The 13,910-nt window shown below is 38.1% G+C and overlaps 1 protein-coding gene across 22 annotated transcripts in view; it reads left to right on the forward strand.

The window, feature by feature from the left end:
* The first annotated feature begins 772 nt into the window (after positions 1-772).
* The window catches only part of LOC120796508 (neurexin-1a), a 241,461-nt gene continuing 228,323 nt past the window's right edge, over positions 773-13,910 (forward strand). For 20 of the 22 annotated variants that reach the window (XM_040139431.1, XM_040139432.1, XM_040139438.1 and 17 more), the window contains exon 1: positions 773-1,746. In XM_040139431.1, the coding sequence (XP_039995365.1) occupies positions 1,035-1,746 (712 nt within the window). In that variant the 5' untranslated portion in view covers positions 773-1,034. Of the gene's footprint in view, positions 1,747-8,453; positions 8,472-13,910 lie in introns of all 22 variants that reach the window. The other 2 variants (XM_040139437.1, XM_040139444.1) reach the window with 2 other exon arrangements.

Consider the following 13,910-nt stretch of genomic DNA (forward strand, 5'->3'; position numbering starts at 1 on the left):
GGCACATAGATCAAAAAACCTCATTTACACTTCGTTTTTTATTATGTTGCACGAATATGTGCAGGTTTTTTTTTTTTTTTTTTTTTCCTTTTTTTAATCTTCGAAAGACTGTATGTTAAAACCCAATGTTTCCGACACAGTAATGCGTGGATTCAGTGATACTGACCGTCCACTGCTGCCGTATGCTTCCTGGAAAGCCCCGGTGATATTACTCTAATGATAGGGCTCCTGTTTGTCGTAACAAAGGCCTCTCTGCATACAAGCGCCTGATTGGTGCCTCCGCTTTAACCATAGTATTAACTCTGACTTTTGATTAAGGCTTTGGCCAAAGTGGATTTGGAAATGGATATGATGGAAATGCTGATCGTGTATTGAATTTGCTTTTCTTTTGCAGAGAGCATTGGGACTGAGGACTTCCTTGACAGACAGACAGTCTGCTTCATTTGCTGAGCTTATCGCCAGCGTGGCTCCATATTGCATTTTTTTCCCACTGCTACAGAGGATGCAGGGTGAAAAGCCCCGAGCAAGGCTTTTAGTTAACCGCCAAAGAATGTTAGCATGAACATCAAGATTAAAGCTACCATTTCAGCTCAAGTGAAACTGTGTACCTTCAAACTGGCACCTGAAGGCACTGTTCCATAATTACATAAATTAAACCAAGTGTGCCCAATGGATATTTGAATCCTTGTCCCTTTGCCCTAAATAGCCATGGCAGAGAGGACCTTTAAACAGTTCAAACCATTTTGGCACGATCAGTGAGAGGTTTGGCCAGTGGCCCAGACAGTGTGAGGTAATGGTATTTGCTCCATGAAATAAGTGTTGGCCAATCCTATTGCTATGCAAATATATTATAGCATTTAATCTTTTTTCTTACAATGCATCAGTTCACACTAGTTTATCCATGTAGACAGTCAGTTATATGCCAGTCTACTCGCTCACAGTCAATCCAGCATTCCCTGCTTAAGCAAAGGTTGTTATAAGTAAATTCATCCCTATAAGACCCTATCTACCTTCACAGAATTTGTGATCACACAATGGTTTTACACAAGCCACATGGTGCCCATATTATATGGGTTGGGCTGCTAATTTGTTGCTTTGTAGAAACAGGCAATTGTCTAGAATTCACAGGTGCTGAGGGACAGTGGGCTAGATTTCCAGTGTGGAATGCCTGTTGCGAAAGTGAAATGAGCTTCAATATGAAAACAAAGAGTTCCCATGGGCTTCTAGTTTACTTCGATGATGAAGGATTTTGTGACTTTTTAGAACTTCTCATACTGAATGGTAAACTCAGCCTTCGTTTCTCCATCTTCTGTGCCGAGCCTGCAACTGTCATATCTGACACAGCGGTCAACGATAGCCAATGGCACGCAGTCACAGTAAGGAGAAACTTTAAGAACACAACTCTAATGGTGGACAATGAGATGAAGTGGGTCGAGGTGAAGTCAAAAAGACGGGATATGACTGTTTTCAGCCATTTGTTTGTTGGCGGAATACCACCGGAATTACGATCTGTGGCGTTACGACTGACATCATCTGCAGTCAAGGATCAGCTGCCTTTCACTGGATGGATAACAGACATAAAGGTCAACAACACAGAGTCTGTAATGATCAACAGTGCAGGAGTCTTAAAGGACCTCTGTGGTACATCCAACATGTGCTTAAATGGAGGGGTCTGCAGTTTAATTAACAATGAACCAACATGTGACTGCTCTCGGACCGGCTTCCAAGGAAAGGACTGCAGTGAAGGTAAGACATCTGAATTCAGTTTAGTTAGTACAACATGTCCTCTGTAGCCTTTTCAGACAACCGAGGACTGAATTTACAAATTCAAGTACCCTATTGTAATCACCATCAGTCCTAAAGTAATGTATTCCCTTCCTCTGCGTGGCTAAAGCCATATGTTTGAGTTAGTCTTACCATGTGTGTCATTGATCTGCAATACAGTTGTTTGTAATGAGTGACTCTCCTGCAAGGCCTCATTAGCAATACATGTAGGTATTTCCCATCCCCTAAGGTGTCTTCCATTCTTATCCAGGGGGATTGGTTGACCTATGAAACATCATCTCCAATGGCTTACCTCAAATGCAAGAGAAGGAGTAGTTATCTAAAAGTCAGATAGAGTAAACATCAATGATATCATCGACTTCAGACAGTACAAAAAGCGCACAATAGATTTGTATAGTTGGCAACAGAAGAGACCCCGAGTATTAACTGGGTGAGGTTTTGTATCATTTGCCAGTGGATAACAGTGTCGTTATTAATACGTTGCTACTTCAAGCTCATTAAGCTACATTAATCACACAGAATTATGATCTATCATTGTCATATCATTTTCTAGAAACAAAAAACTGTAGCATGGCTGAGCCAAGTCTTCCGTCAAAGCTGTGGACCTAAATGATTTAATAATCCTAACTGATAAAAAAGTCGGCAGTGTATTGCAGGAGAAGAGAATAGCTAGAGACCCAGCTAATCGATACACAAAGAGAACATGGGGTTCTTTGAAGAGGCAAGAATAGTATCACTTTGTTGAGGCCAAATATTGTGATCATGATATCAGGGTCTCTTTTGGTTCTCATCCTTAGTATTGCTTGTATAGAAAATGTATCAGTATTCAAGGTATACAATGCAGAGCCTCCCACAGGTTGGCAGCTCACTGCTGTGATGGGGAGGAGCGGGTTTGTTGGTCAGGCCAAGCGTTGACGGGGGAGGGGTGTGAGTGTTTATGTGTTCTTTTTTTTTTTAAATTTATTCTTCAAGTTTATTCAAATACAGATGGACTTTAAGGCTCATCCTGTAGGCTAACATTGGCCATTTGTAATTTACATCTAATTTCATGAGTTCATTTATCTTTATTCAAGCACATAAATCTTTTATTAACAATAAGCTGATTAGGCCAGGGCTGCGTAACCTACTACTGCAGCATAAGATATTCCCATCTAATTGCCATTAGTTATAGAGGCAAATACGAAACACCTCTAATTAAAATGTCCTCTACGCATACTGTGTATGCTATGTTTTATTTGCAGCTGTACTCAGGTTTTGTTTTCGGGAGGGAACATAGACTCTTGTACCAGCCTCATGCACTGACACAATGAATCATTGTTACTGTAGTTCAATAACAGGATTTTAGTGTCGGGCAGCATTAAGTCTTTGTTTATTTAAACTACTCCACATTAGTGAGAAATAGCATGCTGCATTGCCACACTGCATCAAAGCACCCTGAATAAATCCAGATCAAAAATTAACTGTGGCAATAAATATACTTGGACATGCCATCCAAATCGTATTATTGTTCTCTTTCTTGCTCTTTTCAAGTGCACACTCTCTACAGTCTGAAGTCTTTTACTGTAATGTTGACATTATTTATTGCATTAACTTGTTCTGTTAGATTCTGGATATGACTGTAAATTACATTTCAGATTTGTCTTAATTTGACAAAAACTGCCTACCAAACCTCTCTCCAAGCTGGGCACTGGTTAGAAAAGGCTTGCCAACCTGTTAGTTGGTTCACTGTGAGACATCAGTTTGGCATTGGTATTTGAGAAGACATTACATTTGTTGATTACACTTTTTCCCGCCTCTAGAGTCAAGAGTTTATGAGAATGTACAAGAGTCCACTTGGCATTTTTTCTATGCTCTAAGATGGAGAGAAAGTATTGCTTGTTCCAGTACAGAGGAGTGGAAATCCAAACAAGACAACTGCCTCAGCCTATTTAGGAGACTCCTACTCTTTTTGGACATTGTAAATCACAATGCATACTCAGTCATTTAATGGCAGATGAAAGGTCTATCTCAGGGAAGCTACTCTTGTAGTTAGGAAACTCATGCAATAAATTGATAATACATTTTAATACAAAATACACCAGCAATGATTTGATGATAATAATGATATTTTAACAATGACAAAGATCCTGGGCTTTAAGCCTATTCATTTTCAGATATATAGATTCAGTTATAAAGTATGACTCAGTGTTCTGCCTTCTCTCTGCCTTACTTACTAAACACTCATTTCCAAAGGTCAACTTAATATTATTTGCTTGAGATAAAATGGCTCATAGTCCTCTAGAAATATAAGTATGACTTGATACTATCAAGTCATGGGAGTCATTAAAGACAAAGCAAACTAGTTTTGTAAACTGTGTCTGTTTATGATCCTACCTGTCACTCAAGAGCATTGTCACAGAAAAATTCAACAGAGAGACATTAAAAACATAAGCTGTGAAATAATTTTAGAATAATTTTAAATACAGCTCATAAAATATATTTAAACAACAAAAATACTGGTTTCAATAAATAAAAAGGAAACAGACAGTTAAACCCTTGTGTGCTATAATGGAACAAACACATTAGATTAGGAAGCGGTAGACCCTGGGAAGTTAAATTTCAGGGGTTGTGTTTATGGGTAGTTCTAATTTAAATAATGCCTTGAAAACCATGGTTGCTGCTCTCATACACTATATGTATTTCTTGTGTGTGTGTGTGTGTGTGTGTGTGTGTGTGTGTGTGTGTGTGTGTGTGTGAGTGAGTATGTTTCACCAGTCAAGAAATCATAGGAAGAGATCATATTTTTCACACCAGTGTTGCTACTGATGTTAATAGTTTTACAGCAATGAAATAGTGAATTGGTTATCTTATTGCAGTGTTAAGATGAATTACGTTAAAGACATTGTCCTTGTGTTGCATGAAGGATGAGCAGTTAGAAGTCCATGTAGTGAATATACAATGACAGTAGTGAAGAGATCCGTACTAGTCATTAAGATGAAAGCTTCTGTATAAAAATGAAAAAAAAAAGGCTTAAAAATATGGTCTAATCAATTCCCATGTAGCGTGTCTATATGTGCCTATAGGGGAGTTGATTCTCTCACTAGCTTTGTGATCTGAAATTTGATAAGTAAGCATGTCCTGTCTTTCTAAAAACCTAACTGTAACCTAAGAATTGAAACCCTGAATATTACACTGTTCATCCTAATTTTGGCTGTGCTGCAGTGACAGTGACCAAGGAGTCACTTTTGCCAGATTCAGGAGTTGCCCAGACTGGAGGGCTCATTTTGCAAGTGTCAAGACGGTGGGAGGAAAAACCCCCAACCTGAAGATCTGTATTCAATGTTGTAAATCTGCTCACTTATTATATCTAACTTGCCTGAATTACCACGTCAGACTATGGAAGAGAAACTACAGGTTACTAAATGCAAGTCATTAGATCCACTAGATTACACAACAGAAGCCTGAAAGACAAACAAGCAATCTGTCAGTAGGGCTGTCTGCTGCCGTCACCCCAGACAGCCATAAAGCAAAGTGTGGGACTAAAACTCAACTCTCCGTCATGCTCCTGCTCTGTTTGATGGAATTATGCAAAACATATAAGCAGGCACTCAGTTAGACTTATACAGTCAACCAATCACCCCCATTCATGAGTCTAACAATGACTTTAAAGGGTTTGGGAGTTTTGAGAGGCAGTGTGTTATATCATCATATATGTTTGTAGTCCGTTGTTAGCTGATTGGTCTGGTTGGACTGGTCATAGTTGATGTTTTCTAGACCAAATGCGGTATTAATTGATGTTTTTGGCCACTTGGGACAAATGAGCTTAAAGATGCCATAAAGGTCAGCAGAGCTGAGAGGATTGCAGAGTCGGGTGTTAACTGTCTGTGGGTTTGTCACTACGAGTGGCCCTTGCCACATTACACAGTCATTTGATCCATTGTTAATTAGATAGAAAAAAAAATTAATGATTTGTGCAGCTTTAAATCTAGCTATATGTAGCCAGATTGCAGGACTAGAAATGCACAAACAATGTGTAACACACAAAGGGCCCCTGAAATTGCCAAAATATGCTTCGATACGTAAAGAATGCATAGAGATCAGTTAAGTCTCAAAAGTAGGAATGTTTAGCCTTGCTGATTCACATTGTTCTGTTTGTGCCTGTAAAAAACGAGGAAAAAGCAGCAATCCTGTTTGTTTTAAGTGTAAATAGCAAAAAAGAGCTACTGCTCTGAGTTAACAATGAGATTTCTTGACACCTGTCATTTTTTGAGTTTAACCACTTTTAGACTGTTAGTCCATGCTGAACTCTTCATCAACATGAAGACTATATTTAATGTTTTTGTCAGTCGTGTTTTTAGCGACACTGTATTTGACACTAGAACATATAAAAACTTGGTAATACCACCTGCAAGGAAGAAAGGCTGGTAGCTCTTTATAGCTCATTTTAGCATGGCACTAACATCGCAAGATGTAGAGATTAAATTCCCAGTGGAGCCATCCATGCTGAAATTGTATGAACTCATGGTACCTTAAGTCACTTTGGATGAAAGCATCCACCAAATTGCACTTGGCTAATTCAGTATTCCAGCAAGTACATAGATTTTTTTCCACCTCAAGCTAATGTGGTATTGCTGCTTGCTTTCTCACCATCCTGAGCCGAATGGAGGAGGCAAGCAACAATGACAACTACTGAAAATGTCTGTGCATGGAAAATTTTACCAGACAATCATTTATTCATTTAGTCAATAAAGCGAATGTACTAGTCGGGAGTATTCTCAAATAAATGGTCTCATCCCAGTCAGAATAAGAATCTGTATTCAGTAGTAGACAAACAAAATTAATTGTACAAACTGTAGAGGCGTAGTAATAGAGATCTATCCTCTCATAAGTTTACCTAATGCCCATACACTGATTCAACTGTAAAGTATATTGAAGTTTAAAATGTACCTTTCCATTAAATAATTTAAAAGCTGTTGTGTTACTTTGATCAGATGAAAGGATTACAGGATTTTCCACCAGACCTGTCAACTCGCCCCTGTCCAACCACAAGCTTGCACATTGCATTTACACACACACACACACACACACACACACACACACACACACACACACACACACACACACACACACACACACACACACACACACACACAAGCACAGACGCATAAATCCCTTTGATCGGTTAAAACAATTATTTAAATGCACTGTTCTATGGCCAGTAAGTTCCCAGAATCTGTCCTCTTGTTTCTCATTAGAGAAATAACATAGATGCATTGCATAGCTCCATATTTTATCCTGATAAAAATGGAATGATGTTGGTGTTCGTACATTAGCCAAACATAAATCAGTCCAGGTTAAAAAAAAGTAGGGCAGACCTCAACTAAGACCGTACATCATGTTATTTTTCATTTTGTGTATTATGTAATTCACAGGATAACTCACATTGACTCGATACAGTAAATAATTGTGATTGAATAGCAATTTAATTCAATGAATTTAGCTGAGAGCATAGCTTCTAGGTCTTTGTAAAGATATAGCTAGAAATCCCTGAAACTAACGTCAGTCATTGACTTAAGCCACTTGATTAAGCTGCTAATGCATGATGACGGTGTACCAAGAATGACTGATGCCTACATTAAGTGGAGTCATGTCACACCTATTTTCACATTGAATCATAATCATCAGCTGGCTTGGTTATGTGAAAATTTTAATTAACTTAGCCTGCCATGTTAAGGAAGGAATAGTGCAACATAACTTTTTGACCATCCCTCGGTCATTGTTGATGTTTTTCCACAGCAAATTGGATTCAGGATTATTGGTATTTTAGGTTTCAGGTCGATGACTGAGAAATGATTATCAAATTTAGGAACCTTTCCTGAATCTTTTCCTGCAGCTAATAGTTTGACCGTAACTTACAGTGTCACAAATTTATGTACAACTTCTGAAAAATATCTCAAGGGACTAGTATTTACATAGTGTTTACATAGTGAATTTTACATATACATATAATGTAATATGCATTTTTTCTGATGTTTTTGTATATGTCATTGGTCCCTTTTATGTTTTCATGACACTGGTTCCTTGACTTGGTCTATTTCTAATTTTATTTTATTTTTAATCAGTGGCAATGAGACTGTCTAGGAAAGTGTTCTGCAAGTAGAATTTGACACGTGATTACTTTGGGAACCCTTTGATTACATTAGAGGTGGTGTTTTGCATTATCGGTCACAACCATGACTCACTACCTGTTACAACACCACTTGGTATATGGAGGAGGAGGAAGAGGCGTGAAATGTCGTAATGCAAATTGAATACTGGGAATGGACTGAGAGGTTTTTTTCACAGTAGTGTACAGCCTGCATTTTCACAAGTCAAATGGTAACCTCATAGAATACTTGCTGGACCAGCGTCTGGTCTGGTGATTATTTCTTTGCAGGCGAATATGTGAGGTGTAGCTAGATTAAACTAGTGAAGCTTTTTTGGTGAAAAAAGTTCTGAATTTTAGCAAGCTTACCCAGTGCTAACAAGAAATCCTTGCCCAATTTACTGGAACAATTTGTGGCTGTTTCTGCAGTCCTAATGTAAATATTACTCTTTTTGCTACTTTACTTAGCCAGATTGAGTTGGTGAAGCAGTTTATCTTCCAGATGTCACAGCAGCAACTAGAAAATGCGTTCAGTAGAGCGCAGACATCGGCCAAGACCAAAGTCAAACAATGTACACCAGACATCAGATGAAAAAGTTCAAATTCATAGTAAATGATTTAGAACTACCCCAAAATTGAATGGGTTCTTAGCTGGCCCATGCCCCATCCCTCCACCAAGTTCTGTGCAAATCAGTTCTGTAAGTTTTGCGTAATCCTGCCGACAAACAAACAAACAAATAAACAAGCAAACAGACAAACAGACAGACAGACATGATCACATAACCTCCTTGGTGGAGGAAATTAGGTTTTTTTTTGGCCACTTAGGCCGGTGTAAAAAGCTGCAAACAACACAGATACGTTATCGAAAGTTGATATGGCAAACATAGCAAACAGTTGCATAGTTAATCATCCAGCAAACACAGAGCAACATTAGAATTCACCTGAAGTCACATCTCCAACAAATATCAATCCAAGCCCTATTAACTACCCTTTTATCAAAGTTGTTTAGATGAAAACAGCTGACTGCAGTATTTGGAATATGAGGTTGATGTGAGTGGCAAACCAGAACAGTACAGTTGTGAGCCGTCAAAACAAAAACAATGAGCTGAAGAACGCTGAAAGGCTCTATAGAGCTGAGGTGAACTGCAGAGTTGGGTGATAATTCTCTGTGGATTTGTCACTAGGAGCGACTCCTTTCAAATTACACATAGTCATTTGATGTATATTTGCCAAAAAAATATGAATTAGTGCAGCTTTAATGTAACAATTTGGTTACAATGACTGACAGACAGAGGCCTTCTGTTGTGTACATGCAGACAAGGAGAACCGTTTCTCAGTACACTAAATCAATAATTTGGCTACCCTGACCATTCAGCAGCTGTACAGGACCTCTAGCACGGAACTTGTTGGACTGTTCAGCGTCTGAACCCTGCGTATTTATTTCTGTATGAAGAAGCAAAGCATATCAAAGAGAGATTTCTGTTTGGCTTACACTATGGCTTTATGCCTCAAGTCAGTACTGCACAGTTGGTGCCAAGTTGTATCCTCGAGGACGGTTCAACTAAACACACTGGAAGCAACAATAGAGTGGAGAGGTTGGCTTATATTGGGTGACTCAACAACTAAACAGAAAAAAAAAATCTGATTAGTTAAAGATAAAAGACAATGTGCAATTAACAACTTAAAAAGATAAATTGACGTGTCCCAAAGGTTACAGTTGTAGGAAATATCTTGTGGCTAATCTTATTATTCTGGTAAACCTTGGTATTTGTAGAGAATACGTTAGGTAATTGTATATCAATCCAGTTTTGGAATTTGAATCAACTTTGAATATGTAGGAACAATGATTTTTACACACCTGTATACACACAGGTGCGTAAGAGAATACTTGGTGAGTCAAGGTAAATTGTCATTTCCTAGTCACTGTAAACACAAATGGAAAATGTACGGTAAATGTATTGATTTCAATTGGTATCTTGTGTTTGACACCTCAAAAGCAACACTATAGTTTTTAAATGATTTATATGGACCCCTCCATGTGAGTTGCATGTATGATTTTTGATCACGTGGCTTTAAGTTTTCAGTAGCTTTCCTCACATTTACATGCATGAATTAAACCAGTTTGAGACACACTGTATAGGCAGATAAATTCTTAATTTGAAGGAGGGCTCCCTTTCAAGCAAGTCTGTCATTGTATGAGCACACACCACGTGACCTCACTGTATCTCTGAAAGTGTCACTCTGTCTAGAAGCCTCCTGCAGCTTCATTCAGACAAAAGCAGATTAACAGTATACTGCTGTCTCTGAGTCCAAAGACAGATAGCCTGTTGGGATCAAAAGATTATAGGGATTTTCCTGGAGGATTTTTGCCTTGTTTAAATACAACTGCTCCCGACTGTCAAAGGGTGTTTGTGAAATTCTTTGACACCAAACTCCTCCTTTAACGGGATTCGTCCCACAGCACAAATAAACACATCCAAATATCAATGGCATACACACACACGAGCACACATACGCTCACATTAAACTGGGCTATACACCACTATGTTTCTTAGGGAGGCATGCTAAGCTGACTTATGGAACTTACAGTATATCATAAGATGCATAGTTCATTGTTTATATGCCGTTATCTCTCAACCACTGCCATGAACGTGTCATGTATGCATGACGTCTGGCAAAATTATGGCTTTAAACTAATTGTCCTTCTTTGTTTTTCACTTTGCGTTTTTGCATGCATTTTCCTATGCAATCTGAATGGTTTGATCTTCCCTAAACTGATACAGAATAGGGCTGTTTAGAGGCAAAAAAAAAAATTGCTTCTTTAAATTCCAGGCTGTAGATGATATTTTCACTTTGAAAGTCAGTTGCCTTTGATGCTGCTTGTTGGGTGTCATCCTTCATGAGATTCGTATGAAATACTAAAAACAAGTCAGAAGAGCACTGCCGTAATTTGAAAGCTGTCATGCTAATGATAGAGCAAAGAGGAATCAGTTTTCAGGAACAGTTTTCATGACTTTGAAGCCCTTTGTGACTGTAACAGTACAAATAAACTTTACTTGACTACAGTGTAGTGTAGGTTAGGTGTCACATTTCGAGGGTTTTTCCACCTAAACTACGAGTAGGAGACTGCTCCCTCCTGCAATATCCATATCTTTACCCTTAAGATAGACTGTGAATTCTATAATACGATGATTAAAACAGTACTGCAGTCAAAGCAGATTTCTCTGGCAGAAAGCACTTGTTGCATTTACATCAGGAGCCTTATTTTTTTTTTTTTTACAGTTCTGTCATTTTTGTCATTTATAATGGAAAAGGATGTAGTTCAATGTTAACAGAACTTAGATCTTAACTATTTATTTAATATTTAATACTCAGTGGGCTTTATTAATACTTTTTTTTTTTTTTTTTTACTTCAGCTGAAGGGCCGCACTTCAGATAGGGATTTGTCCCATGTCAACAGTGGCAGCCACAACTTCAGTTTCCTTAAGCAACTGCTGAGCATATTTAGCGAGAAAAGGTGCTTGGTGAACATTGGTCTATTTTGCTCAAACATGAAGCTCTGAAATCATGTCTAATAAGTTACAAACCAGCTGAGTCCATACTTACAGACTTGTGGTTTACAGGGATTTCTTAATTTCTCTGCCAGGGCCTAATACTCAAGTGTTTAACAGCTACTGCATTGCAAAAAAGATTTACTCCACATCTGTAATACTATCCTAGATAGATCGTCAAGCCTAGGATTAAGGTTATTAGATCTACTGTATAAGCTGGTCTGATTATCCTGTTGGATCATTCTAACCCATAAGATGTAAAAGAATGGAGAGGTCTTCAGCACATCTGCTCCCACAATCCTTCCTGTTTGGTCTGTCTCTTTAGAAATATCTGGATTGGAATATATCGTCCACACACCATCTGTCCTGAGAACCCCAGAGTAGTTGCAAAATAAGATTAATTAAATTACTAACCCTGTTTGACTGTTTGAGTATATTTAATTAGTAAAATGATAAAATATACGTATATATTTTTATCAAGTGCCTGTGTGACCAGCATTGTCCCATTCTCACGAGAAAGAAAACATTTTTGAGGCATCCAGTGTCAGTAGCGTGATCTCACAAAAAAGTGATATGAAAAGTGTATTGTTACGGAAGTGTGCATGTGGCACTGTTGACGGTCTCAGCTGGTGAGAATAGAAATTGTGCAGTATAGCCACAGGTGTGGGAGCTATCAATTTCCATGAGAGTGGCTGCTCACTCAGCCCGTTTCATATCTCTCCACTCTTAATGAGGGAGATGGTGAGTTGTGTAATGCCACTAACACTCCTCTGTTAGATAGATGCGCTAGGTTTATGCTAAGGTACTAAGAGATGAGCCCTCACTTATATTCATTACTCTTGATTTGGTCCAAATTGTAATTTAACAGCAGATCGATCTTCTGGTAGCTCTGACCTTTTACATTTTCCTTTAAAGCGCCTCTGCGACAGGGGATTTTAGAGCATCTTTTCTGCTGGTATTTTTCAATTCTACAACTGTCTAATGGGCTGGCAAGGGATTCAGTGCCTCTTGTTCTTCTTTTGTTATTGCATGTATGATGATGACATTAGGACCCGCCTGATTAATAACACTGCAGAAAAAGGAAAAGTTAAACAAGAGCTCTTATTTTATCCAATATATTTTAAAGAGATTTTAGATGGAGAATTTTATTAGTTTTTCGTCAGTGGAGACAATGAAGAGAATGTACTTACGTATTGCACAAATAATTTTAAAGGTGCAACTCCCCAGTTTTTTGAGGTTCAGTTTACTTGTCAAGAGGAGTACTAAAGACACAATTGAGTTGCATTATCAAATTGTTGTCTATCAGTAAAATAGCAGAAAGTGAGCAGGAGTCTCTCTTAATCATCTGTCCAATAACTATTACAAATTAAAGCTCTCGAATGAAACACAAACTGGACTGGGCTTACCATGCTTCCCTCGTCTTTTAAATTAAACAGCCAGGTTGGCACACATGAGCTGGTTTTGTGCAGTTTACTGACGTCACATTGCATATGATGTTATGTAAACATGTTCAATCAGTTAGCTCTTACTGTCATTTGCAGCTGTCCACCCGCAAGGTCCTCTGCAGCATGTTTAAGGGGATTTTTGCATAGAATTTTTTAGCCGGGCAAGGCTTTGACTTTCAGCTTTTCCACGAAGAAAATAGTGGCCTGATAAACTGCTTCAGTTTGAGGTTATTTCAAATGGAATTGAAACAGTTTCATTAGGATGTGTCAGTCGCTTTATAATTCATATTATTGAACATTATTTAATTTATGGCCTATTTTCATTTAATTACACAAATAATACTTTTTACATTAATGCAGCATGCCCTTATTTAAGTGACTCTCTCGCGTCCTAACTGATAATACTGTGAGAGAAAAAAATGAAGCTACAGTTCGCTAAATAATGACTGCATCAAGTGGTCCATTACGGGTGCAGAACATGAAAACGCATACATTTTTTGATGTCAAACTTATACTTTTTTAAAGGTTTAAGGTAAAGTTTGACTGTCAGATCTTCAGTTTTTCAAATACAAAACTTTCTAAGTGCGAATGGGCCCATTTGTTTAACAGCTGCTACATTACACACACAGTTACGTTCTCTTAGAACATGCTGCAGAAATAATTTTTTAACTGAAAGCAATTATTGTAATTACATGTAATCTTTGAGCAAAGAATTTAGGATGAAAGAAACACATAGATATTGTCCTGGTGGGTGTCATGTTAACAAGCAGCAGTCTGAATACGGGCTGGGTGGTGGGTGGTTGTTAGCTTATTTGTGATGGCACGCAGTTGAGTCTTTACTCAACCTTGACAAAGTAGACATCATTTGAAAGCACGAAGCCTCGTGATTCTATCTGTGACAGAAAAGCAAAAGAAAATAGGCGACAACAAACCTTACATTTCTATCATGTTTGCCTCTGTACATTTGGTTCAGTATCATTTACATTAATTTTGACCTTATGATAG

This window comes from Xiphias gladius, chromosome 11, assembly GCF_016859285.1.
Source record: "Xiphias gladius isolate SHS-SW01 ecotype Sanya breed wild chromosome 11, ASM1685928v1, whole genome shotgun sequence".
Taxonomy (NCBI): domain Eukaryota; kingdom Metazoa; phylum Chordata; class Actinopteri; order Istiophoriformes; family Xiphiidae; genus Xiphias; species Xiphias gladius.